This window comes from Typopeltis vanoorti, chromosome 11 (assembly GCF_054136105.1).
Source record: "Typopeltis vanoorti isolate ZY-2024b chromosome 11, IOZ_Tvanoo_1.0, whole genome shotgun sequence".
NCBI lineage: Eukaryota > Metazoa > Arthropoda > Arachnida > Uropygi > Thelyphonidae > Typopeltis > Typopeltis vanoorti.
This window is the reverse complement of record NC_143559.1, coordinates 123,141,774-123,169,536: the sequence shown is the minus strand read 5'-3', so window position 1 is coordinate 123,169,536 and position 27,763 is coordinate 123,141,774. Positions and strand designations below refer to the sequence as shown.

Sequence of the window (27,763 nt, the reverse complement as noted above, 5' to 3'; positions counted from 1 at the left end):
CAGCATTTCTGGTCGAATATCATCTACTCCTGCTGCCTTTCCACATTTCAAGCCTTTGATTGCTTTTTCTACTTCAAGTATGAATATGTATTCCTGACTGCATGCCTGGTCAGTGTTTTTTACCACTGTGCTGTCATCACTGCTTGTTTCATTTAGCAGTTTTTCAAAGTAATTACTCCATACTTCAAGGATATCTTTTTCTACCGTTTTCATGTCACCTTTGTCATCTCTAACTCCTTTTATAGCACTCTTTCCTCCATTTTTAAGCTTCTTCAACAACCTCAAAATATTTTGCCACCTTCTTGATATTTATTTTCTATATTCTTGCCAAAGTCCTCCCATGACTTTTGTTTAGCTAGTTTTACACAGTGTTTAGCATTCTTGCATTTGTCTCTATATTCTCTAAGAGCACAAGCTGACTTATTTGCCAGGAACTTTTGATATGCTTTCTTCTTTTCCTTCACTCCCTCTTTAAATTCCTGTGTCCAACAGGGATTTCTGATTTTTTTATCCTTGCAGATAACCTCGCCACATGCCTCTCTGGCAGAATCAATCAATGTTTTCTTCAGAGTTTGCCACTGAATCTCCAAGGTTTGATTCCTGTTCTCAAACTCTTTCATTTTCTTTTCAATAATACTTCTGTATTTTAGTCTACAGTTCACATCTGAGAGCTGCTCAACTTTTATTCGCTTTAAAACTTTCTTACATGTTATTCTTTTCAATATGAAATTCAATTTTATCCTGCTCTAGACTAAATAATGATCACTTTCAATTTCAAATCCTCTGTACACTCTGGTGTCCTGCATAAGGGAGAAAACATCACTATCAACAATAACATAGTCAATGAGACTTTTCTTATTCCTAGCCTCTTCTCTCCATGTGAATTTGTGCACATTTTTATGTTGGAACATCGTGTTAGTAATAACTAGTCCATGTCCTGAGCAGAAATCCAACAGATATTTGCCATTATGATTAGCTTTGCTCTTTTCTCAAAATTTTCCCAAAATATTTTTGTATGTCTCACAATCATTTCCTACTCTGCTATTTAGATCCCCATAACAAGGACCAACTTTTCCTTTTTCATTGTGTCAGTTGCTTTTTCTAAAGCCTCAAAAAATTCTTCCACTTCTACTTTAGTAGAACCTTCTGTGGGACCATAGGCACAAATAAGTCTCATTGTCCAGTTCCCCATTCTCATATTTGCCCACATTACTCTACTTGAGACTGACTGCCATTCAAGAAGATTAGCCTCGTATTTTGTGTTGAATACTATGGCTACTCCTTCTTTTCCTTGATTGTCATTGCCTGAATATAACATTTTGTATTTATTGCTCAGAACGATCTCACCAGTTTTTGTCTTTTTTGTTTCAGTCACCCCTATTATGTCGATCTGGTACTTATCTAATTCCTCAGCTAGCTCCATTTCTTTGCCATTCAGGCTTCTTACGTTGATAGTACCAATCTTTAACTCTGGTGATGTTGAGTTGGGGTTTGTTTTCAGATTTGTTCCAGTAGCTGACTTTTCGCTGTTCGCCCTGGTTCCCTGGCGAAAACAACGCGGGCCTTGTTTAACCATGCGACGCCCCAGCCGGCATGAAATTTTGTCATGTTGTACCATCATTTTTTTATTTTGGTTTAACCAATAAGAATACAATTTGGTCGGCTAAATCCCAAATTGCCAGCCCATCCTCGTTTGTTCAGTTTCCAAGTAGATACCCAACAGGGTGCACCACGAGAAGGTGAGAATTGGACATTAGGTCAGAAGCCCTGGTTGGTTCTCCGCATTCCTTTAAAGGCTATGTGGAGATCTCCTCTCACTTATACAGCTTTGACCCTTAAGTACCTTAAGCACCCCTTCTCTAATTTAGATAATATTTTTCTGATCTCTTTCTGGTAAAAGGATATAGAGAGCATTTATCATTTTTAATTATGCATGCATTAAAGGCAAAGAGTGAAGCTAGGAGATAGGCATTTTTTGTGGGTTATGATGCAAAGGAGCCATTTGGTTATGATAAGGTGGAAAATAGTGTTGGACAAAAGTTACAACCAATTTCTTTGACATGAAACCAAAAGGTCCAGCTGCCTTTTGGGCAGGCTGTAAGTTTCCTGCTTTTTGCTCTTTCAAACTCTGTTTTGGAAGCATTGACAGTTCTCTTGCACATTTATACACTTATATATAATTTATACACCTACTGAAAGATAATTACTTAAGGTAGCTTGCGATAGAGGGGACATGGGTGCAAAAGTATCAGACCTGGTCATATAATCAAAAGAGCTCTCTTTAACCAAGTGGGCCACTTTGTCTCTGATTGGGGTTAAGTGACCATGCAGTCTAGACTTAGGAGAGTTTAAAAAATTAGGAATACTTTGTCAAGAAGGGGTGTATATGAGGAATTACAAGGCACATGATTATGATAAGCTTAGGAGGAAGTTTGAGTTAATGGGTATCTATAAGTTAATGCCCTTCCTATAATCTATAGCATTATATATGATCGTTATCCTGACATGCATGTCAGGATATGTGCCTTGCATTGTGGGATACTAAGGCATTTGATGTAAGTTGTGAAGTTACTTCACGATTCATATAATTGGTAAGCAAACAAAGTTTGCTTACCAATTATATACAGGCAGCCCTCGGTTTACGCCTCAGTTCCGTTCCTGAAAAAACGGGCATAAACAGAATCGGTGTAAAACTAACCCAATTTTAATGGGAGATATGAAGTTATGTTCCATGCAGTCAAAAAATATGCACATGAAGTATATGTAACATTATTATATTTAAAGCTTTGATAATACATACATATATATTTGTTAAAATAAAATTATTAATAACGAAAACAAAACAAAATTATATACAAAAAATATGAAACTTCGAAAAGATATTACATATTTCTATATTGAAGTTCTTGGTTTCGGATCACCTGCATTTTTTTTTTAAAGTATCCAGTGTTAACTGCCTAGATTTTCTTTTTCTTTCTTTAAGGAGTTTAGTGTAAGGTCGAATAGATGCGATTACACTCCTTTTTACATTCGCACTCTGTTCCCAATCGTTGTCCATTTCACAGAGTTCATCAGTCAATGTCTCTATACTTGCAAGGATATGCTGTAAATCAGCTGTTTTCATATCTCTCAGAGGACCTTCTTCATTTTCTTTCTCCTTCTTTGCACGTTGACTTAATTGTTCAGCTAATTCTGCGAAATGGACCACGATTGGGAACAGAGTGCGAACGTAAAAAGGAGTGTAATCGCATCTATTCGACCTTACACTAAACTCCTTAAAAAAAGAAAAAGAAAATTTAGGCAGTTTCTTCATTGGAAAGTGGTTTATCATGGCTCTCTAAGACTTCTGTCACATCTTCAGCTGTAATATTGTACAATCCCACCTCTCACACAAACTTGGTAACATCTTCAATAACATTCTTCTTGCTCTAATTCCTCGAAGTCGTGCATAAATGCTGGAAGAAGTTTTCGGCATGTTCCTTTTATTTAAACACTTTGCTGACATGTCGTTCCAAGCTGCCTCAATGTTGTTAATGCCCTTCAAAATATCGAATGACCGCCAATAGTCTTTAATAGTAATAAATTAAAGACTTAATTCGGTATGTTAGTCGAGTAAATAATTGTTTAATGTCTGACATGTTTTACTGACTAATATATGTCAGCATTTTCAGGGATACACTGGTAAGCAATGGAAAGTAACAAAAACTAGGAAACTAATCGACAATTCTAAAAATTATATAAAGTTATCACTGTGCGTGATACAATACGCATGTCGCAAGTACGTTTTATTTGTTGAGATATTTGTTGTAATTTTCATGAAAGTTCATTTCTTTTTGGTTAAATGATCTAATAAGAGTTTTCCATATATCTGGTAGGATTAGGTCTTGATTCTTATTTAAGTTACCTGTTGAACGGGCGACTGTAGCAGCTTCTTTGAATGTTTTGGAATGGTAGTTCTCTTCTATGTAGGGCATATGACTCATATCCCATTCAATATTATGGTTGGTAGAGGCAAAGTGGGAAGAAAGTCCTGATATAGTCTTTAAGAGTTTTTCCTGAAGTGTCCAAGACGCTTACCATTTCTATAAATTTTATACGGAGGTAATAGGCTTTGGAGATTGATATAATCCCCTAATCCATCAGTTGCAAAAGCGATTTTGTGTTTGGGGGCATGTAAATAACCCTGACATCCAATGGTGTTCTTACTTCAGCAAAGTTTTGAGGATGTCCAGGGGCATTATCCAAGAGAAGCAATGCCTTGGCTGGCAAATCATTTTCTTTACAGAAGCATGCACAGTAGGACAAAAATAATTTGTTTACCAATCTATTAAAATGTCTTGTGTAACCCAAGCGTTCTTGTTCCATTTCCAATAGACTGGCAGCATGGCTTTTAGACCCTTGAAGGCGTGTGGCGCCTCTGAATGGTACACCAACATTGGTTTAAGCTTCCAATTTCCGGAGACATCCAACAAAAGTGTGTCTATCTTTTGCAGCTTTAAAACCTGGAGCGGAACGTTCTTCACAGAAAATGAAGGTGCTTGATGGCAATTTTTTCCAGTAGAGCCCAGTCTCATCAACATTAAGAATGAGATCAGCAGGATAACTTCCTTATTCTACACAGTCTTGAAATTCTTTAGGAAAAGCAGCCGCTGCCACCTCACCACATAATTTGTCACTGTGGCACTTACTTCGAGACTTAAATCTCATGAACCAACCTTTGCTTCCTAAAAATGTTTTTTTGCCTCCATGTCTTTTTAAGATCCTCAAAAATTGTTTTTGCTTTCTCAGTTATAACAGCCTGTGTCAGAGGAATGTTTTTCTAATTCAAGTCATCCACCCATAATGATAATAATTTTTCCATTTTTTCATGAAGTTTACCTCTGCTATAACATACATGTTTTGCATTTAGTACTGCTGTAGATTGTTGCACAGACTGTTTTATTCTATCTGCATTTTTCATAATTGTAGTAACAGTCGATGGAGGTAAGTTCATACTTCTACAGACATTAGCATTGGAAAATGGGCATGTGTCTGCCCATTTTCCATTCTTCGAATGACCTCCATCTTCTTTTCAAGTGTGATTGATTTCCACACCTTCTTAACACCAACTTCTGCTAATTCTGATTTCTGCACTTCTATTATCAGACATTGTATGTAATTATGTACTTTATCAATTTAAATATGTATGTACGTAAAAAAAATTAAATAGAACAATTAGGTAGATTCAACATTAAAACTAGGTTTGATACATATACATTGTAGTAGCTCGGTAAACACTCAAACACTAGAGTGCCTGCTAGCGTTGTTTCTCAGTCAACCACACTACAGTAAGAAAGCACGCTCAGGCAATCGGCATAAATTGAACTGGTGTATACATGTCTGCACATCTTGCGGACATGTATAATGCTATGCATTAAGGAAAGGGCCACTACCCAGACTGGTTTCGACCTTTATTGAGGTCTCATCAGTGAGAGCCAGACCCAGAGGTAGTCATACTAAGGTGGAAGTAATGCAGAAGTCATATGCCATTTGCCAAAAGTTGTCAACACCTTATTATTAAAATTCTCTGGATTAGAGATAGTTGATGGAAGTTTTTTTCACTTGGCTTTGCTACTAATATTATATATTTTGGTTTAATCCTTTATCCAAGTGTAAGCAAACAAAGTTTGCACCTGAAATGTTTTCAGGACTGGGGCAACTTGTGGTAAATGTGGAGTAAGTTCTGATCACTTGCTTTAGTATCTCCCATAATGCAAAGCACATCTCCTTGCAGACATGTATAATGCTACATATTTGTTTGCTTACACTTGGATAAAGGATGAAACTAAGAATGTGATTTCTTTGCATCTTTAACTTATAGTATGATCAAGTGAAAAAAACTTTCACCAAGGGGACATCTAGAAAAGATAAGGAGGGTTAATCACATAGATATTAGATGGATGAGTAATATTATTATGCATGATCTTTGGAAAAAGAAAATGTTGGAGCATATATAAGTAGAAAGGTGACTAGTATGGTAAGGAAGGCAAGATAGATAGATTATGAGAAGAAACTAGCCAAGCAGGCCAATGGAAATCCCAAAGAGTTCTTTTGCTATGTGGCAAATAAGAGGAAGAATGACTATGGAAGAATAACCTTAATGAGTGCTGATGGGCACAAGGTGACAGAAGCAGATACAATAGTTGAGTTGCTGAGTGACTGCTTTGCAAGTGTCATATCATACAAGTGAGTTTAATGCTGTGACATATGTAAATACAGTATTCCCTCGATTAATGCATTTTCGATTAGTGGGTCATTTTTTTTTCGATACCCAAATTCAATTAGTATATACATTTTTATGGCTAACTATTTTAAAAAATCATTCACCAGAATGAAATAATTTAGTTACCGTTTAAAGCATTTTATAAAGTTATTTTTAATGGCATACTACATTACTTCTGTGTACACTATGTATACTATGTTCCAAAGTTTTATATCATCTGCTATAGTACGCCCACAGATTCGAGACCTTTCGACACTTCTGCGCGTGTCACGAAAAGGAGAATCCATTTCGATAATAGGGTAATCAATCCGGGGATTGATTACCCTATTATCGGAAATAATTCTGGGATGAGTTGTTTATTATTACACGTCGAAAAATTAACTTCTCTTTTATGATTATTGTAGTTTTTAAAGTGGTAACTATTTTACTTGTATAACAGTTTGGAAATTTTATCTATAAAGCACGTGATTTTGCATGTTGGCGACCAATTCGTACGTCCTTCATTTCTTTCTCCCCTTCAGCATGAATTGACTATTCTTGGCACCAAACCAAGCGAAGCTCTATGAAGTGTGGAACGAATTATACTTTTTCCCATAGTATTTTATTTTCAATTAATGCACCTGTTTTAATGAGCGCATTAATCAAGGGATTGCTGTAACTTGAATTCCTATCCATTACTCTTGCAACTTATCTTATTTGGGATCTTGAAGAACATAAATGTTATATTAAATATCATGAGCCTGAACAGTTAAACATTGAGCTCACTGGAACAAGACAAGAATCCTTCATAAAAGTCATTTCCTAATGAATGTCTTTACAAAGAAACATGAAACTTTTCTCCGTTGTCCTGATTTAAAGAGATCAGGTGGTCTACGTGTATCCTCTTTAGGGAAATAGTACTTTTTAGATCTGCTAATCTTTCCTAACTTATATATTTATTTATTTATTTGTTATTTAGTTCTTTATTTACTTTTTTTTTCCAGTTAGGAAATTATTGACAATTTTAGTTGTTAAGTTGACACTTTTTTATCATTTTCTTTTGCTATTGGATTGTAATTCTGTACTGAAGATGTCTATGAAACTTGGCAAAAATTCTACTAATAAATAAGTTTAATGTGAGTTTTCCTCCATTTTTATTATGCCAACTCATGGTATTTCAGTATTGAAACAAATCAACAAATCCAGGAGGTCAAGGCTCAATTCAGGCTGTAGAGCCATAGAAAGAAAAAGAAAGTTTTTTTGAAACAGATTTTCTAAAATCTCTTCCTTTTTATTGGGGGATGCCATTTAAAAAATTCACAAAGTATATTGAATTGCTAAAAATGCATAAATAGTTGATGTTTTAGATTATTGGTAGATGTATTTTTTGTCATGTGGAAGATAGGGAGAGGACATCTTTATAAGTTAAGTTTGTATGTGGTTAAGAAAGGGTTGAGAGCTTTCTCTCACAAAGGAAATGAGTGAATGGAACAGTTTGCTTGTAGGAGTGATGTGTGCATCTATTAAAAATTAGTTGAAGAAAAATTTTGACATCTAGTGCAGATGATGTATGGCCTCCCTCAGTTTGACTCACTTTAGGTCTCTGATAATAATGGTAATACTGTTTATGCTCTATGCAAGCCAATCTGGTTGGCTGAGTAGTTAGTGTACCCACTCTCCAAACGAGGCTGCAAGCTGCAATCATGCCATGGATGTTTGTGGTTCATCACTCATCGTGAGAGCTTTCTCTCACAGGTGAAATGAGTGAATGGAACAGTTTGCCTTGTAGGAGCGATATGTGCATCACTATCTTCGTATGTTTAAAGAAGGCAATTTTGGATTATGGACTATAACATCAGGCTTCCTATGTTCATTGAATATTTTGTGACTGTCATGAGCACTCTCAGTACCTTATGTTACTTAGATTATAAAGCCGAATCATAATCTCAGGCTTCTGACTAGTTTTCTGCATAGAAGGGATTATTACATAAGGACAGTAAGTCTTGCCGTATGCCTGCTGGTCTTAGTGTATATATACAATTAATTACAGATATGTACTTCCACCTAAAGATGACATAGGAAATTTAAAATTTTTAAAGTTGGTTTTTAATTGCACATATGATATACTTACTGGACAAATTTAATAAGCTCCAGGTAAGCCTGCTTAGCAACAAGATTGAACATCTTTTTGGGGAGAGTAGGGTTTGGTATATGAAATTATACAGTCTATTAATAGTTACGATTCTGATAACTAATGCATATTCATTCACAATATTATTTATTAATAGTTTTGAAGTCAGTATCAGAAAGTCTGGATAATTAATAGATTTTTTTTTTTTTCACAATGTTATTTATTAATAGCCTTGGTGTCAGTATCAGAAGAAGTTAGAAGTCGTTGTCATCTAAAACATCGCATTGCAAGAGTAGTATCAGAATCTCCATCAGCAGAAGGCTTCTCGGGGGATCTCCACTCCGCAATCTCATCATCCCAAATGTCTACTTCACCAAGCATTCCTACACCAACTCAAACACCAGGCCATACTCCCATACCATCTCCTTCTTCATCAACATCCACATCAGCACAGACTTCACCACATGCTCCACCTCCTACACATCCTGCTCAGTTGCTTACACAAACTGTGTCTGCTACTACTCTTCCAGTAACACCAGTTAACAGAAGGCAAAAGTCATGGGATCTTTTAGACCAGAATGCACTTGCTCAGGCCCGCCTTACTAAGCAGTCACCAGTCCAACAGGTAAGAAATCTGTTTCATAGTCAAGTGTTACATATAAATGCTATTCTCAAAAGCATTTGGATACCAAGAATTTTTCAACCAATTACTTATTTATTCTAAAGCTTAGTAATTGTCTCTTTAGAACCATTACAAACCTTTCAAAAAGATAGATAATTTATAATTTCAGCAGCATGTTTTCATCCATTTCTATTTCAAAGCAGTAATCAGCCAGAGGGTTCTTGACTATTCCCTAATTCTAAATTCTAGTTCTTTCGATGGGTGAATCTGTAGGATTGAGATCAGAGATTTGCTAACTCTGGATATCAATATAATATGTGAACACTCAAGTGTACATACACTTAAAGATTCTTTAAGATATTGTTCTGACATGTCTCAATGAGCAACATGTACATTCTAAGAGAGAGACCAAATCAATAGTTCTGATTTATAATCAATGTAATGTCGATGTATGATGTGTACAAAAAAGTCAAGACAAAAAATAATAATAATTCAGTAATTTGAATTATTAAAAAGATGTATATAAAGTCCATGATATAAAAGTGATAAAATATAGAGATAATTATCCATTGCAGAGGTATTAAAATGATGCTTACTGAGTGCCAGTACCATCAATGGAATCAAATAACCATTTCTTTTGCATATCCAACTATCAAGATGGCACAGACAGGAAGGGAAGGAATATTTAAAAATGAAAAATAAAAAGTATAAAATACTGTGGATTAATTAACATTAATTGTTAAATTACTAAATATATCTTAATTTCAGGTATATGGCTGATATGAAAAGAAAAATATTAGACTCCTCTGTATCAGGAATCTCGCTAAAATGAATTTGAAGTTCATACCATCAGTGTTATTTTCTTTTTAGAGTCTATAATTATTTAGCTTAGCAAAATAATGTGTTAGTCTCCTTAAATCTTAAATTATTGTATTCATAAAATCACTTATCCTAATATCAGCAATAAGACATGAGAATTATAAAACAAAAAGAAATTGTTTAATAATATTGTATGTCAAACATGTATATTGATCCCATACATATGAAGTTGAAGAACCTATAGCACATCATGTATATGAATTATGAGATATCATTGAATGTGAGCAGCAGTGAGCAAAAGATTGTGCATGTAGCTATGGAAATAAATGGAGTTGACAGTATAGGTGAGTGCTTGAACAGTAACAGCAAGACAGCAGGAAAAAGCAATGAGTTAGCAACATTCACTGGTAAGGTAGTGTGGATAGATGGTGGTGAGTGGTAAGAGAGTGGGCATAGCTGGCAGCTAGTTAGTATCCACACTGCATGAGAAGTGTAGATGGAATAGACGGGGGGGGGGGGGAGTCATATCAAAGAAGTGGAGTCAGTGGGACTTGTTGCAGAAACAGAAATGAGCTAGTGTGTATGCTTACAAATGCTAGAAGTATTTGAAACAAGGGGAAAGAAATTGCAGCATTGATGGTTAATTTGCTCAAAAATTGTTGGAAGAAGTGAGACATGGTTGAATGAGGATGACATTCTGAAGGAATAAAGATAGAAGGGTGTGTAATCTTTCATGAAAACTAGGCAAAAAGGGGAGAGGAGGAGGAGTGCTATTGATGATGGCAGAGGAGTTGTGCCTATCTAGGATGGAGATACAGGAGGCAAAAAGTGGTTTTGAAGCAGTGTGGTATGAAGTGGACAGGATAAAATGTTAAGTAGTGTTGCTATAGACCTGGTAATGTGGAAGGCTGTGAGAAGGAAATGTGTAGGCAAATTGGTGTAGCTAATAAGAAAAGGGTGATTGTTAAGAACAATTTCATTTATAGTAATATAGACTGGAATGAAGAGACAGCATCGGGAACCAAGGAGAATTAATTTCTTGAGTTTTTGAGGGACAACTATCTTAAGCAGTATGTAACAGAGGCTACACGTGAATCAAGGTACTTGGATTTGAATTATTAAAAAGATGTATATAAAGTCCATGGTATAAAAGTGATAAAATATAGATATAATTATCCATTGCAGAGGTATTAAAATGCTTACTGAGTGCCAATACCATCATTGGAATCAAATAACCATCTCTTTTGCATATCCAACTATCAAGATGGCACAAACAGAAAGGGAAGGAATATTTAAAAATGAAAAATAAAAAGTATAAAATATTTTGTATTAATTAACATTAATTGTTAAATTACTAAATATATCTTAATTTCAGGTATATGGCTGATATGAAAAGAAAAATATGAGACTCCTCTGTTGGTGAAATGATCAGAAAGTGATCACTTTGGGTGATTGCCAACTATATCACAACTTTTGTTAGAAAGGGTTATATGTGGAACTATAAGACAGATGATTATGGCAAACTTAGGAAGCAGCTTGCAGCTTTATCATGGATTGAGCAATTGGATGGAAAGGAAATCAGTTATGCCTAGTCTCTACACAGGAACTGCCTAGCAGAGGCAATGACTGAGTGTATTCCAAAGATCAAGAAAATGTGGTAGGCATAAAATGGATGAGTGAAGAGATAAAGTTTGCGATCTCGAAGAAAAAGGCATTATAGAGGCAGCACAAGAGTAGTGGCAATTATCAGTTACATGAGGAGTACAAAGAGCAAGCAAGAAAGGTAACTCGCTTGGTAAGGGTAGCAGAAATGCAGCATGAGCAGCAGTTACCAAATGAGGCTAAAAGAAATCCTAGTGAGTTTTTCTGATATGTGACCAGTAGAAGGAAGTATGATTATGGGAGGATGATAATGAGAGAAAGATAAACAGTGAGGAGGATATAGTAGAGGTGTTAAATCAGCAGTTCATTAAAGTATTCTCTTCTTGTGATTGTAACATAATCCAGAACGTGAGATCAGTGGGAATTCAGGAGAAACCACTGATGGTGAGTGAGAATAAGGTATACGAGAAATTGAGTAGACTTGATGTCGACAAGGCCATGGGACATGATGGTATATCACCACGTGTCTTGATGGAATGTTCCAGAGAGCTAACAATAGCTTTAACTTAGCTTTTTAACATGAGTCTTAGATTATCCCAAGTTCCAAATGAGTGGAAAGAGGATAAAATTGTTCTACTTCATAAATGGGGGGATAAGCCTAACTATCATAAACATCTTCAGTACAGTTAACACTAGAATACAAAATAAAAATGAATGAATTTTAAAAGGAAACTTCCACTACAGTGTAATACAACAGACAGTCGTTAAATTCCTAATTTAAAAAATAAATTAATATAATATGATAACAATGTTACCATTGAGCTAGACAAGGGGAATGGATACACCATGATACTTTTGAATTTTGCTAAGGCTTTTGATAGACTGTTGCAAAAATTGGAGAAAATGGGTTTGGGTTATAGAATATTAGCATGGATAAAAGGATGGCTGACTGACATATCAAAAACTGGTATATGGGGGGGGGGGTCTGCAAGATTTAAGGAGGATATAAAAGTTCTTTCCATGAGGGTCCTATAGGGCACACTGGTGGCATCTCGTTGCCACCAGAGAATGGCTACAATGATAACTAGAACAGGCATAGGGTAAAACACTTGTAAAGGCTTAGGCCTATATCAAATTTGGACAAGATGTCTGGATGTGATGTAAGGGTAGTACTGCCCATAATCAGTACAAAGATCAAAAAAATTTTAAAAAAAAATAACAAGTGGTGTACCACTAGGATCAGTGCTTGGTCCACTGTTATTCAATCTGTGCATTAATGATATTTGGAAGGATTTGACAAGCAACATGCAGCTATTTGCTGATGATGCAAAGGTAGGTAGGGTAATCAGGAATGCTGCTGATATGCAATACTTGCAGAATGATTTGAATAGGCTGGAATTGTGGACATGGGAAAATGGGTATCAGTTCAATGTTAGTAAATGTAAAGTCATTCACTTTGGCATGATTAAATATCAAATGTCGTATTATATTGGTAGGATTAGGCTAGAAGAAACTGATGAGGATAGGGATCTTGGAATGTTAATGGATAGAAAGTTGAAGTTCAGGGGCCATATGGCAAAGATTGCAAATATAACTCAAAAGATAATTGCAATCCTGAAACGAACATTCGCATGTAAAGATTTTGCCTCTTTACAAGGCCTTGATAAGACCTCACTTGGACTATTGTGTACAGGTCTGGTCTCATGGTTTCCATTGTGATTCTGATATATTGGTGAGAGTGCAAAGGAGAGTGTTAAAATTGATATCAGGATTATGGAATACTGATTATGATGAGAGATTGAGAATTTGTAGACTGCAGACACTAGCAAACAGGATAAAGAGGGGGGGGGGTGATATGATTGAGACTTACAAACTTCTGAAAGGTTGGTACAGTATTTCAACGGATGGAATTTTTCAGTTTATGGTGGGGAAAGGACAAGAGGGCATCCTTGGAAGCTGAGAATGAATGCTGCCAAGAAGGGGGTGAAGGCTAGATTTTTCTGTCATGGGGTGGTGTGTGATTGGAATGGATTGCCATTGGATGTTGTGGGTGTGAATGAATTCAAGAACTGGTGCATGTAGCATGTGGCCTCCCTCGATGAGTCTCTGACTCCCTCCTGGAGGTCTCTCTTAATAATATTAATAATAATCAGGAATTGACATGAGATTCATACGATAATATTTCCCATAAAGAGGATACTGAAGGCCATCAGATATATTTAAGTTTGGTTGGTGTAGAAAAGCCACACTGTTCTGCAAGGAATCTTACTTTTATGTAAAAGTTTAGTTTTCTTCCAAAGAACGCTATGTTTAGTGAAGATGGCATGTTTTGCCAGACCAGATTGCTCAGGTTCAAGCTACTGAATATATGATTTATGTTCTTCACGATGGATAGCTTCAAATTTGCTGGCCTGCCCAAAGTAAGACACAGTAGCAAGAGATCTGGTATACACCTGGAAAGTTGATTGGAGAAAGCATTTCTTTAAGTGAGGAGAGGAAAATAAAAATCTTCCTGAAAGAATGAATGGATACTGCAATATTAAGAGGTCTTAGAACTTTAGCAGTATGTTGAGACCTTTAATATAAAGAAGTGGAATTCGAGAGATATCTTTGGGAGATCTAGAGACAGATGGCCTAAAGCTGTTAAAGGCTTTCTTAATAAAGAACTCATTAAAGCCATTTTTCATAAAGTCGGATTGGATATAATTCAATCATTTCTTATATAGTGAAATCTATGGATTATCCATAACTATAGAATAACATGTATGCCACAGTAAATAACTTTTTTATTATGTAAATATTTCGTCTTATGTTCCATAAGGCATCATCAGTACAATTATCGAGCAACAATATGAATTGAATTCAAAAAAATAGTAGTGTACATGTTTAAATTGGAATCCCTCTACGTATACAGTAGGGTGTTCATGAATTAAACCTAATGGGCTGAAATTAAAACTAATTAAATTGAAATATAATAGCTTTGGAGCTTGTGGGAAAAGTGGTGGAGGCTATGTTATGTTGGCTTACTGTTTTTGTCTTGGGTGTATTATTTCTGGAAAATTTTCCATGTTACTCCTCTAAATAAATATTAATTTTTTATGGCTATTTTTGTTTAGGAGTACCCCCTTTTTATAACATCGTTGACTTTTTACTTAATTTTTAGGACATTACTGATGTTTTAAAGACAGATAAGGAAGAATGATTTTAGACATACTTTTGCAGCATGTTCCTGGTTGTCTTCTTGTGGAGCGGCATATGGCGATATACATTTGTATTACTGCTAAAGTATGGCCGAAAGGGTGGGGATTGGAAATGTGGAGAGAGAGAGAGAGAGAGAGAGAGATGTGGAAGAATGTCAGGTGAGGCAAGAGGTATATGAATTTTTAAACTCAGATTTTAAGGGTGTGCTGAGAATTCTTTGGGAAGAAGATGAAAGATAGAAATTTTTGGGGAAAGGAGGATTGAATATGATGGAGCAGGATTAGAGGCGGGAGTAATGGGGTGTGAGCCGTTTCGACAGTGGGCTGTCTTTGGAGCTTGTGGGAAAAGTGGATGCTATGTCATGTCGGCTTGGTGTTTTTGTCTTGGGTGTATATCTGTGTTGTTTTCTATTTTCAGATTGATTTTTAAAAACCATAATTACCCAATGCAGCTAATAAATTATGCCAACAAATCAGCAAAAACCTGTGAAAACAATCCAACAACCAAAACAAGCTTCCAAACACAAAAAATCCTCAAACTGCCATACATCCAGAACATGTACAAAGTATACAAATACATTTTTACACACATTGACTATAAGTTGGTATTCACCACAAACCACTTCTAAAACCTACAAAATCTCACACATGCAGAGAAATACTAGAACACCATAATGTAGTTTACAAATTTCCTTGCCAACGAGACTGTGATGTCACCTACACAGGTTCCACGATCAGATCTTACTACAGGAACACTTTCATGACTGTAACATACCAATTCCAGAACATTTAAACAATATGAAACATAAAAACCAAAAGAAAAACAGAAATAGCGGTCCACACTCTTGAACAGAAGCATACAAAGCCATAATAATAGACATACAGGAAAATGAAACAATGCTTAGAATATCAGAAACTATACCATAAAATGTTAAAGAAACTCGATAAACATTCACCATCCCTATATAATCTCCGAGAGTTGGAAGCTCCAAAACATAAAAATTAGGTCATGACTCTGACCAATAGAAAACAACACAGATACACCCAAGACAAAAACACCAAGCCAACATGACGTAGCATCCACTTTTCCCACAAGCTCCAAAGACAACGCACTGTTGAAATGGCTCATACCCTGTTACTCCCACCTCTAATCCTGCTCCATCATATTCAATCCTTCTCCTTTCCCCAAAAATTTCTATCTTTCATCTTCTTCCCAAAGAATTCTCAGCCCACTTTTAAAACCTGGGTTTTAAAATTCATATACCTCTTGCCTCACCTGCAATTCTCCCACACCTCTCTATCTCCACATTTCCAATCCCCACGCGCCCCCTTCCTTTCAGCCATACTTCAGCAGTAATACAAATGTATATTGTCATACACTGGATGCTGCTCAATAAGAGGACATCCGGTAACATCCTACAAAGTTATGTCCAAAATCATTCTTCCCACATATTCTTCATGTAGCTCTCTTTAAAACATCAGTAATGCTAAAAACTGAGTAAAAAGCCAATGACGTTATAAAAAGGGGTACTCCTAAACAAAAATAGCCATAAAAATTAATATAACAGATAAATTTATTTAATACAATTGAGGATTCCAAACTTTTTGAATAGTGAGACAGTCGTTCTGATTAAGATTAGGTCTATGGGTCTTCAGCACTTTCTTTATATAAACATTCATGTTTATTCAAATTAAGTGGATATTGAATCCAACATTATTTCATAGCCGAATATAGAAACTACATGAGTTTCATGCCGAATATAGAGACTATAAAAGTTTCGGCAGATACAAGCATACGCCAACCTTTCATGACAGAGCAACTCGTAGTAAAGGTGGAGCAGGTTCCGATCACTGCCCTTAGTATTTTCCCATAATGTAAAACACATCTCCTAGGAGTTGTGTTTTACATTGTGGGAAAATACTAAGGACAGTGATCAGAGCTTGCTCCACCTTTACTACAAGTTGCCCTGTCATGAAAGGTTGGCGTACGCTTGTATAGTCTCTATATTTGGCATGAAACTCATGTAGTTTCTATATTCGGCTACAGGGCAACTCATAGTAAATAATGTTGGATTCAATATCCACTTAATTTGAATAATTTTGCATTGCCGAAGTGAAGCCTTTTGGCTCTCTTTTTCAGCGTTCATGTTTATATATGGATCTATGTAGCAGCTTAGCATTTTGCCATTGGATCCTGTGGTTAACATTTTCAATTCCATGTTGTGTAAGGCCAGATTTGTGAGGTTTAATAAGACGGATGTGGTCTTGATGTTCAGAGATATGTTTATTTATAGATCTTCCTGTTTATACATAGACAAGTTACATGAACATGGTACTTTGTATATGCCAGGTAGCATTATTGGTGAGAGTGCCTTTTGGAGAAGGTAGCAAGTTGTGAATTTGGTTGATAGGTTTATAGGTAGCAAAGAATTGATATTTTGTCATAATTTGTGCCATACATTCAGAGATGCCTTTAATGTCTAATATAGGAGTCCTATGGGCTTCTTGTCTGGGTTGATTTGTAGAGTGGTTAATTATTTTTTGGGTTATTATTGGATTATATCCATTTAGTAAGGTTGAAAAGAATTGGAAACTCAGTTTCCAATTCTTGTTTTAGAGATTCTTCAGAAGAACAAATCTGGTGCACTCTTGATACTAAGGATTTTGTGATGCCATATTTTTGAGATGGATGGTGAGCTGATGTATTGTGGGTATAACGGCCTGAAAAAATTGATTTTCGGTAGACAGAAGCGGAAATGGATCCATCTTTTTTTGTGCTGGATGTGTACATCAAGATTATTCTTTTTCTAGTGTGAATTTGATAAGAGGATGTAGGGTGTTGATTTTTTTGTAGAGTACAGTTCAGTTCTGGTTCTGTGTGACTCCAAACTGCAAAGATGTCATCAATGCACCATAATTTGAATAATTCCACTATGTCCAATGGAAATCTTTTGGTTAGAAATTCTATTGTCTCTTTGTGAGAGATATTAGTGAGAAGAGAGAGAAATGATGATATCAAAGCTTACTAACATGTCTGTATCTGCTAGTTTAATGTATTTTTATTCTTGTATGAAATTCTGTGGAATCCGACCATCCTCTAACTGAAGATGAGCTGAATGTACTAGCACAAGGTCATAAGTTGCAATTTTGTCCAAACTTATTCCATATTTAGATTTCATACACAACATTGAAAAGAATACAGTCATCTGTCTAATATTGAAGCTAATAGACTATGTTTTGAAATAGCCAAAGTGATCTATGATGTACAACCATCAGAATTTAAAGCTCTGAATTCCTTAAAATGAAATAATAAAATAGTTATCATCAAAGCTGCCAAAGGCAATACCACTGTAGTCTTACATGCTGAATCATACAATTGAAAAATGAATTTACTGCTTTGTGATCACAATACATACTCCCAGCTTATGGTTCACCACAATTACATAAAAGTAACTATCCACTTAAACCTATTGTGGATTCTGTAGACAATCCCATGTATAAAATATCAAGATTTCTGTCTAACCTTCTCTGTTCCCTCATTGGCCACTCAGCTTCTTCGATAAAAAAATTCCATTGAATTTCATACAAGAATAAAAGATATTAAACTAGCATGATATTAAATTAACATATTATACTACATAAAACAAAATATTTACATAATAAAAAATTTTTTATTAAAATTATTTACTGTGGCATACATGTTATTCTATAGTTATAATTCAATTCCTGCTGTAGAAGGTCTTCAGTGGAACATATATTATGAGCATGATGTAATAAGTCTTAATAGTTTCAATTTTTTGACTGGATGATGATAAGAAGTAACATGGATATAACAATCAGTAAGTGCTTCTTTTCTAAGAACTGAAAATTGTAAACTTCCACTGGCTGACAAAGAATTAATATATCTAAAATAGGTTATTTTATTGTTTTTCTCCTCCTCTAAGGTAAATTGCATTCTAATGTGAAGCATATTTATTTTTAAGACAAATAGTTTCAAATCTTATGGAGAACCATTCCTTATTAAAATATAAAAATATCATTCACATATATACCATGCTGCAGGTTTAGGGGAAATGTCTTTAAGGGGAGATGATGTTCATAATGCTCCACATAGTAACTGGCAAGAGAGAGAGAGACACAGCTATGGGTAGAGAGAAGACTATCCATAGCTGTGCGTTCAATCTGTCATTGTGGAATTATAAGGCAGGTGATTATAATAGTCTTAGATGTCAACTTGGGGAAGTTTCATGGAGGGAGGAATTGGAAGGCCGGGATATCATTAGCGCGTGGGAAATTATGAAAGAATATTTGTTGGCAGCAATGGTAAGTTGTATACCACGAGTGAACAAGAGGACGCAATTTGGAGTAAAGTGGATGACAAACAATATTAAACAGGAATTGCATGCGAAAAAGAGGCTGTGGAAGAGATGTAAGGAGACAGGTGAAGAGCAGATGCATGAAGAATATAAGACACAGGCCAGGAGAGTGACTAGTATGGTAAGGAAGGTGAAACTGGAATATGAGAAGAGATTGGCCCTAAGATCCAAAGAAAATCTTAGGCAATTTTTTAGCTATGTGGCCACTAGGAGGAGAAATGATTGTGGAAGAATGACATTGTGGGATAAAAATTGGAATAGAGTGAATGATGTAGAGGACATAGTGGAATTGTTCAATGAACACTTTATTGGTGTATTTCATCCTGGAGGAGTAAATTTTAATACTAGAGGGATAGGGCAGGTTCGAGGTTTAGAGGTGCAGGAGGAGAGCATGTTCCAAACACTGAGTACTCTGGATGTCAGTAAAGCTGTGGGACTAGATGGTATTTCACCACGAGTTTTGAGAAAATGCGCTAAAGAACTGACAGCTCCTTTGACCTGGCTTTTCAATGAAAGTCTGGCTATGGGAAAGGTGCCCAAGGAATGGAAGGAAGTTAAAATAGTGCCATTGCATAAGGGCAGTAGCAGACTGGAATTGTCTAATTATTGACCAGTTTGTGTGTCATCAGTAGTTGTTAAGATCTTGGAGAAATTAGTTAGGGACCGTATACAACATTGGGCAGATGAGGACAATGTTATCCGTGAGAGTCAACATGGATTTGTGAAGGGGCACTCTTGTTTTATTAATATGCTAGCCTTTTATAATAACGTTACAAGAGCAGTAGATGAGGGAAAGGCATATTGTTACACCCTGATACCTTAAGAATGTAGAATTCCCAGTTATCATGGTGTAACATGAAGAGAAAATAAAATAAAACCCCTGTATTAAAGCTAATAGATGAATTATTTAAAATAAAGAAAAATATTCTTGCATTCAAGTAAAATATATAACAAAAAAAAGTGTTTGTTGAAATAAATAATAAAAGAAGGAAAATATTACGGTTGTGATATAAAACAATTAGCTAAGTAAAACAGAAAATATTAGTAATAAGAAATTGTATGTGAGAGGCTAGAGATTAAAATATTAAGTAAATTCTTAAAAATTTGGAAGGGGGGGGCTAGATAAGATAGAGGCTAGCAAAAGAAAAACAATAGACTATCGCTCAGGGTCAATTCCCGTATTTTGAGACATCATCATGGGCTCGCCGACCAAAGGATGTTTGGCAGAAAAACGCCACCCTAATTGGTCGGTGAAGTCGAATCAAGTAAGGGGCAGAGAAAAGAAATTAAAGACGGTGCCGTTAGGAGTCAAGGTATAAAAGGTTAGAAACTCCCCCCCCACACACACACACAAGGCTTTTTTTTTTCGGATAGTTTCGTCGCGAGCTCCTTCGTATAGGTTTCACGTGGTTTTCCTGAGTGGCGGGATTGGAGTTTATCTCCGTCGTCACAACAAGGAAACAAAAGTGAGTGGGATTTCGATTCCGTATTTCCTATGGTAAGAAACGAGGAATGCCATTTAGCCAAAGGAAAGAAAGTATATTCTATGTGTTTCATCATCCAGTGACAACTACAAAAAAAGGAAATCTGCAAAGAAGTCATCCACCTGATGAGTTTCACAGCCATTGTATAGATGATTCAAAGTGTGTCCTTAATTCAAGTACGAAAGGTTAAGATCACGTAAGCATAGTTTATTGCCAAAAGAACTAAGGAGTGACAGATTATAGGAGAGATCATACCAGGATAGAATAATCGGATAAAGGTAGAGGCCAATATAGAAAACTCAAGAGAAAAAGGTACTGTAAAAATCTCATGTTAACTGAAAATCGTCTGTAATTGTTATCATTATTCTATTACTGAACTGTTGAAGAGACTAAGGAAAGTTATACTAGGACTTTAGTGCATGACTGATTATAATGAAAGTATGCTTGTTAATATTAATATTATATAAGTAAGTATGTGTCCTGAAATTTATGCATGTGTATTGTAACTTATAGGAAAGTTTTAAATGTCAAAGTTATGTCTTATGTTAGGGGTGCTTAAGGGTCAAAGCTGTATAACTGAGAGGAGACCTCCACATAGCCTTTAAAGGAATGCGGAGAACCGACCAGGGCTTCTGACCTAATGTCCAATCCTCACCTTCTCGTGGTGCACCCTGTTGGGTATCTACTTTGATACTGAACGAACGAGGATGGGCTGGCAATTTGGGATTTAGCCAACCAAATTGTATTCTTATTGGTTAAACCAAAATAAAAAATGATGGTACAACATGACAAAATTTCATGCCGGCTGGGGCGTCGCCCGGTTAAACAAGGCCCCCGTTGTTTTCGCCAGGGAACCAGGGCGAACAGCGAAAAGTCAGCTACTGGAACAAATCTGAAAACAAACCCCAACTCAACATCACCAGAGTTAAAGATCGGTACTATCAATGTAAGAAGCCTGAATGGCAAAGAAATGGAGCTAGCTGAGGAATTAGATAAGTACCAGATCGACATAATAGGGGTGACTGAAACAAAAAAGACCAAAACTGGTGAGATCTTTCTGAGCAATAAATACAAAATGTTATATTCAGGCAATGACAATCAAGGAAAAGAAGGAGTAGCCATAGTATTCAACACAAAATACGAGGCTAATCTTCTTGAATGGCAGTCAGTCTCAAGTAGAGTAATGTGGGCAAATATGAGAATGGGGAACTGGACAATGAGACTTATTTGTGCCTATGGTCCCACAGAAGGTTCTACTAAGGTAGAAGTGGAGGAATTTTTTGAGGCTTTAGAAAAAGCAACTGACACAATGAAAAAGGAAAAGCTGGTCCTTGTTGGGGATCTAAATAGTAGAGTAGGAAATGATTGTGAGACATACAAAAATATTTTGGGAAAATTTGGAGAAAAGAGCAAAGCTAATAATAATGGCAAATATCTGTTGGATTTCTGCTCAGGACATGGACTGGTTATTACTAACACCATGTTCCAACATAAAAATGTGCACAAATTCACATGGAGAGAAGAGGCTAGGAATAAGAAAAGTCTCATTGACTATGTTATTGTTGATAGTGATGTTTTCTCCCTGGTGCAGGACACCAGAGTGTACAGAGGATTTGAAATTGGAAGTGATCACTATTTAGTCGTGAGCAGGATAAAATTGAATTTCATATTGAAAAGAATAACACGTAAGAAAGTTTTAAAGCGAATAAAAGTTGAGCAGCTCTCAGATGTAAACTGTAGACTAAAATACAGAAATATTATTGAAAAGAAAATGAAAGAGTTTGAGAACAGGAATCAAACCTTGGAGATTCAGTGGCAAACTCTGAAGGAAACATTGATTGATTCTGCCAGAGAGGCATGTGGTGAGGTTGTGTGCAAAGATAAAAAAATCAGAACTCCCTGGTGGACACAGGAAGTTAAAGAGGCAGTGAAGGAAAAGAAGAAAGCATATCAAAAGTTCCTGGCAAATAAGTCAGCTTTTACTCTTACAGAATACAGAGACAAATGTAAGAAAGCTAAACAGTGTGTAAAACTAGCTAAACAAAAGTCATGGGAGGACTTTGGCAAGAATATAGAAAATAAATATCAAGAAGGTGGCAAAATATTCTGGAGATTGTTGAAGAAGCTTAGGAATGGAGGAAAGAGTGCTGTAAAAGGAATTAGAGATGATAAAGGTGAAATGAAAACAGGAGAAAAAGATATCCTTGAAGTATGGTGTAATTACTTTGAAAAACTGCTAAATGAAACAAGCAGTGATGACAGCACAGTGATAAAAAACACTGCCCAGGCATGCAGTCAGGAATACATATCCATACTTGAAGTAGAAAAAGCCATCAAAGGGTTGAAATGTGGAAAGGCAGCAGGAGTAGATGATATTCGACCAGAAATGCTGAAGTATGGTGGTATAAGAGTCTTACAGTGGCTGCACTGCATAGTTCAGAAAGCCTGGACAGAGGGACGAATTCCCGATGATTGGAGTAGAGCTCTCATAGTACCCATATATAAAAAGGGAAATAAAACTGGATGTGAGAATTACAGAGGTATTTCCCTACTGAGTGTTCCTGGCAAGATCTATGCAAGTATACTTGAGAAACGGTTGAGAAGAATTGTGGAAGAAAAGTTTGGTGAAGAACAAGCTGGATTCAGGCCAAATAGAGGCTGTCAGGATCAGATCTTCACTTTACGACAAATAGTCGAGAAAGCATGGGAATATAACAAAGATCTGTATTTAAGTTTTGTCGATTTGGAAAAGGCATATGACAAGGTGCCAAGAGAGAAGCTATTCAATACGCTGCAGTTATATGGTGTCAATGGGGCATTATATCAAGCAATACTTAGTCTTTATTTGAGTTGTGAGTCAGCAGTTAGAATTGAAGGAAGTACAGGAAGATGGTTTAATGTTAAATCTGGTGTGAGACAAGGATGTACATTATCCCCTCTGTTATTCATTATCTATATGGATCACATTATGAAGAAATGTGGTATTAAACCTGATATCAAAATTGGAGATGTTAATGTCAGCTCTTTGCTTTATGCGGATGATGTTATACTTCTAAATAAATCCGCTACAAGTCTGCAAGATTCTCTGACGAAATTGAATAGCTGTTGTAATAGATATGGTATGAAGGTCAGCAATAAAAAGACAAAGACAATGAAAATAGGCAGAATCATTGAAAATGTCAACTGTGTTGTGAATGGAGAACCTGTGGAACGAGTAAAACATTTCAGCTACTTAGGCACAATTTTTACTGAAGATGGTAAACTAAATATAGAAATAGACAACAGAATCAGCAAAGCTGGTATGGTCGGAAGTCAGTTGAATAAATTCATATGGAATAAGAAAGAAATTAGTCGGAACACTAAATTAGCTGTATACAAGACTGTGTTCAAACCAATTTTAACTTATGGATCTGAGAGCTGGGTCAGAAGTAAAACACTTCACCAAAGACTAGAGACCGCAGATATGAGAGTCCTGAGAAAGATTAGAGGCGTGAACAGATGCCATCAATGTCAATATCATATTAAAAATGAGGATATTAGGAAAGAACTTGCCATTGTCAGCATCCAGGAATGCGTTAGCAGAGCTAATCTCAGATGGTATGGTCACTTAAATAGAATGGGAGAGGAAAGATTAGCAAAACAAGTGTTCTCTGCCAGGTTGGCAGGAAAACGACCCAGAGGAAGACCAAGATATAGGTGGATTGATACGGTACAAAGTGCCTTAGACGATAGAAATATAAGATCTGATAATGTTGGAGTCTTGACAAGTAACAGACTGATTTGGAGGAAAATTGTAGATAGGAAGTTAGTAATGATGTAATTTTTTCATGTAGTACTGTCATATCCTGTACACTGCTTGAGGGTACATGGCAGGAATTTGATGATGATGATGATGATGAGTTATGTGTTAGTACAGTGAAAGGATAATTTAATCTACATAGTTTTGGATAGTTAAATAGAGTGAATTGATTACATACAGGGTGTTCGGGATAAATTTGACATATTTATAATTAATTATATTTTTCCGTAAGTTACATGTATTAACACACACTTCTCTTCATTTAAAAGTTTGGACCCGTCTTCATTCATATACAAGATGTCAGAAAGGATGGATAGCTGGAACCCACCTGAATCATGGAAGAGAATAACTTGTATCATGATGATTCGTGCCCGCCATCAAAATAAGGATATTACGACTGCTGCCCAATGCTCCCTGAATACAGTAAAAACAATCAGGCATGAACTAGAGACTTGCAATGGTGACTACGAGGATGTAGCAAGAAGAAAGATCCCTAGCAGACGATCTGATTGCGTTCGTACAGCAGAATTCCTCGCAAATCTGCAGGAACAGGTGTTGAAGAACCGTGGCATTGGAATTCGGGCTTTGTTCGTGGAGTTGCTAACTGTAGTCAAGCCCTGGATAACAAGGGTAGCCAATGGTAGGCCGTATGTATGGCAGCAGGATTCGGCCCTTTGCCACACCTCTGGGAAAAGTCAAAAATGGTTGTCTGAAAATTTCTACGACTTCACCAGTCCAAATGTTTGGCCTCCAAACTCCCCAGACCTTAACCCCATGGATTATTTTGTATGGGGCGCAGTTGAAAAAGACACCAATCGCACTTCCAGTAATACAAAAGCCCAGTTAATGGATAAAATTAAAACAGTTTTTGCAGCCCTTCCCAGGGAGACTGTAGCATCAGCTTGTTCGAGGTTCCGAAGCAGAATTGAAGCTGTGATCGATGCTAATGGTGGTTATTTTGAGTAAATCTTGTTGATAGTATTGTAATTAACTCTGCCTGTAATGTTTTTTTGTCAATTCATTAAATTTAATAGATACAAAGAAGATTTTCTTTTTCCTTACGAAACTGTCAAATTTATCCCGAACACCCTGTATGTCCATGTGCTACAGCATATAGCATATTCAGACTAATATAGGGTTAGCTAAAGTGTTAATTAGATAAGGAATTATACATATGATTGTATGAGTCGAATTTGTCATGGCGGCATGATCGCATTACTCATATAGGATCGTAGCCAAATTACTTGTGATAAGCTAATGTTATTTTGTAAATAATTTCTTAGTATTGAATTGAATTATATTAGAAATTGAATTGTTCCATGCTAATGAGTTTAATAAACCTTTGTTCATTGATAAAACAGTTGTCTGAAATTGCTACCCAATGCACCACTTGAAAAACTTATGAACCTAATCATGCGGGAAATTAATGTGTTAAGAAATGAGATAAAGTGTCACGACTGCAATATTGTTTCACATTCAGACATATTTTAGTAATTGCTCCTTGTTTTTGTATTTAATATCTCAAACTAAATGTCCCAAAAGGTGCAGCATAATATAAATATTAGGGACACTAAGGGGTGAAATAACTTAAATATTTGTATTTTGGGGTGATATCTCGTACATGGATAAAAGTTGAATATAGACAAGCAGAATTTCACTAGATAGAAAACTAATCATAAATTGGGACACAACAATATACTGCCATTTTCTTGGATTTAGCGAAGGCATTTGACTGGATTCAGGATTAGCTGTCTGATAGGTATCAGAAAGTTGTGTATGGCGGGGCAATTTCAAGGAGGCAGAGGATTACAAGTGTGGGTCCCACAGGGCTCGTTACTGGGACCTATATTGTTTAATCTTTATATAAATGACATTGTCAGTGGATTGCAGGGGGATATTCAGTTGTTTGCAGATGATGTGAAGCTGGGAAGGGTTATTAGTAATAGTGCAGATGTGGTAGTGCTGCAGGGGGATTTGAATAAGCTAGACAGATAGGCAAATGAATGGGAGTATCGGTTTAATGCAACAAAATGTAAGTGCTTGAGGTTTTGGACACATCGATGGTACGCTGCATACTCTATTGGAGGAGTTATACTTGAGGTAGGGGAGACAAGAGATCTGGAGTTGATTGATAGAAACCTGAAATTCAGGGGACATATTGCAAAGGTGGTGAAGGTAACACAGAGGACTGCTGCAATAATGATAAGGATACTGACCTGCAGAGATAAAAGAGTTATCATTCCACTGTATAAGACCCTGATCAGATGACACTTAGACTATTGTTCTCAGATTTAGTAGTTCCCAGAATTTGAAAGGGATAAATTAACTGTGGAAAGGGTACAAAGGCATATAACAAAGATGGTTTCAGGACTATACAATGTTAGTTATGAGGATTGGCCTCAGGGAATGTGGACTGTAGAGTTTAGTGGATAGAAGAAGGAGAGGTGATATGATTGAGACTTTTAAACTGTTGAGACCTCCTTACAGGGTTGACACTGGGGAGTTCTCTCGCTTGGTTGAACAGTGGGAAGGAGTGATGACAAGGGGCCATCCCTGGAAGTTACGAAAGGAAACTGTGAGCAAGAGGGTGAGGAGTGGTTTATTTTCATGGAAGGTGGTTGAACTGTGGAGTGCATTGCCTGATAGAGTGGCAAGAGCGAGAACGGTCAATGAGTTTAAGGAGTGGTATGATAGACTTTGTGTTTCCTTGGAAGGACCTCCTGCGATGAGTCTTTTGAATCCTTGGAGGCCTAAATAATAATAATAATAATTTGCCTTGTACACTAAAATAACTAGTCAACTAAAAAGTCATAAAGTTTGATAATATCCAGAGGAAAATCTTTTAAGTAAATTAATAGTATTTGTCAAAGGAATATTTGTGAAAAGAGATACTATATCAAGACTAATCATAATGTTTTAATGTTATAAATGAAGATTTTTGCTTTAAAATCTAAGTAGTTCTTAATGTAAGAAGAAACTTAGAAACTTTAGTGGCCAGCTGATGCAACTTACCACTGATCTTAAGAGAATATCTTGCTTATCTTGGAAAGACCGTATAAATTGTGTGGATGAGCATAAAGATTTTAAATTTTTTCTTTAATTCTTTATTCCAACAGGCGATGTTATCAGTCAATTACTCGAATTTATTAATTTGGCTAGAAGTTGGATAAGATGAAATGGAATAATAAGTAGAAAAATCACATAGCATTAAGGAAATCTTCCTAAAATATTCTCTTGTATTTTGTATGACTACTGCTTTCTCCTTGTCAGCCTACGTAATAATAAGATTATTCTTTTTTAGAGAATGAAGTGCTTTAAATTCTAAAAGAGTTATGTTAGATAGGTGCAGTTTTTCTCTGAAGAGAATCGTGACTGAAAACGGACTTTGTTGGCAGTCTGAGATGGAACTGAATGTAAGCCTGTCAATAAGATTTTAAAAAAAAAAATCCATAATAGATAACCTAATCAGAGAGATGGCATTCGGATGAT

General features: G+C 36.1%; 1 protein-coding gene across 1 annotated transcript in view; it reads left to right on the top strand.

The window, feature by feature from the left end:
• Positions 1-27,763, top strand: part of Nf1 (neurofibromin 1) — a 1,119,557-nt gene that overhangs the window by 1,029,147 nt on the left and 62,647 nt on the right. Inside the window, exon 55 of the mRNA XM_090400295.1 lies at positions 8,603-8,997. Within this exon, the coding sequence (XP_090256421.1) occupies positions 8,603-8,997 (395 nt within the window). The remainder of the gene's footprint in view (positions 1-8,602; positions 8,998-27,763) is intronic.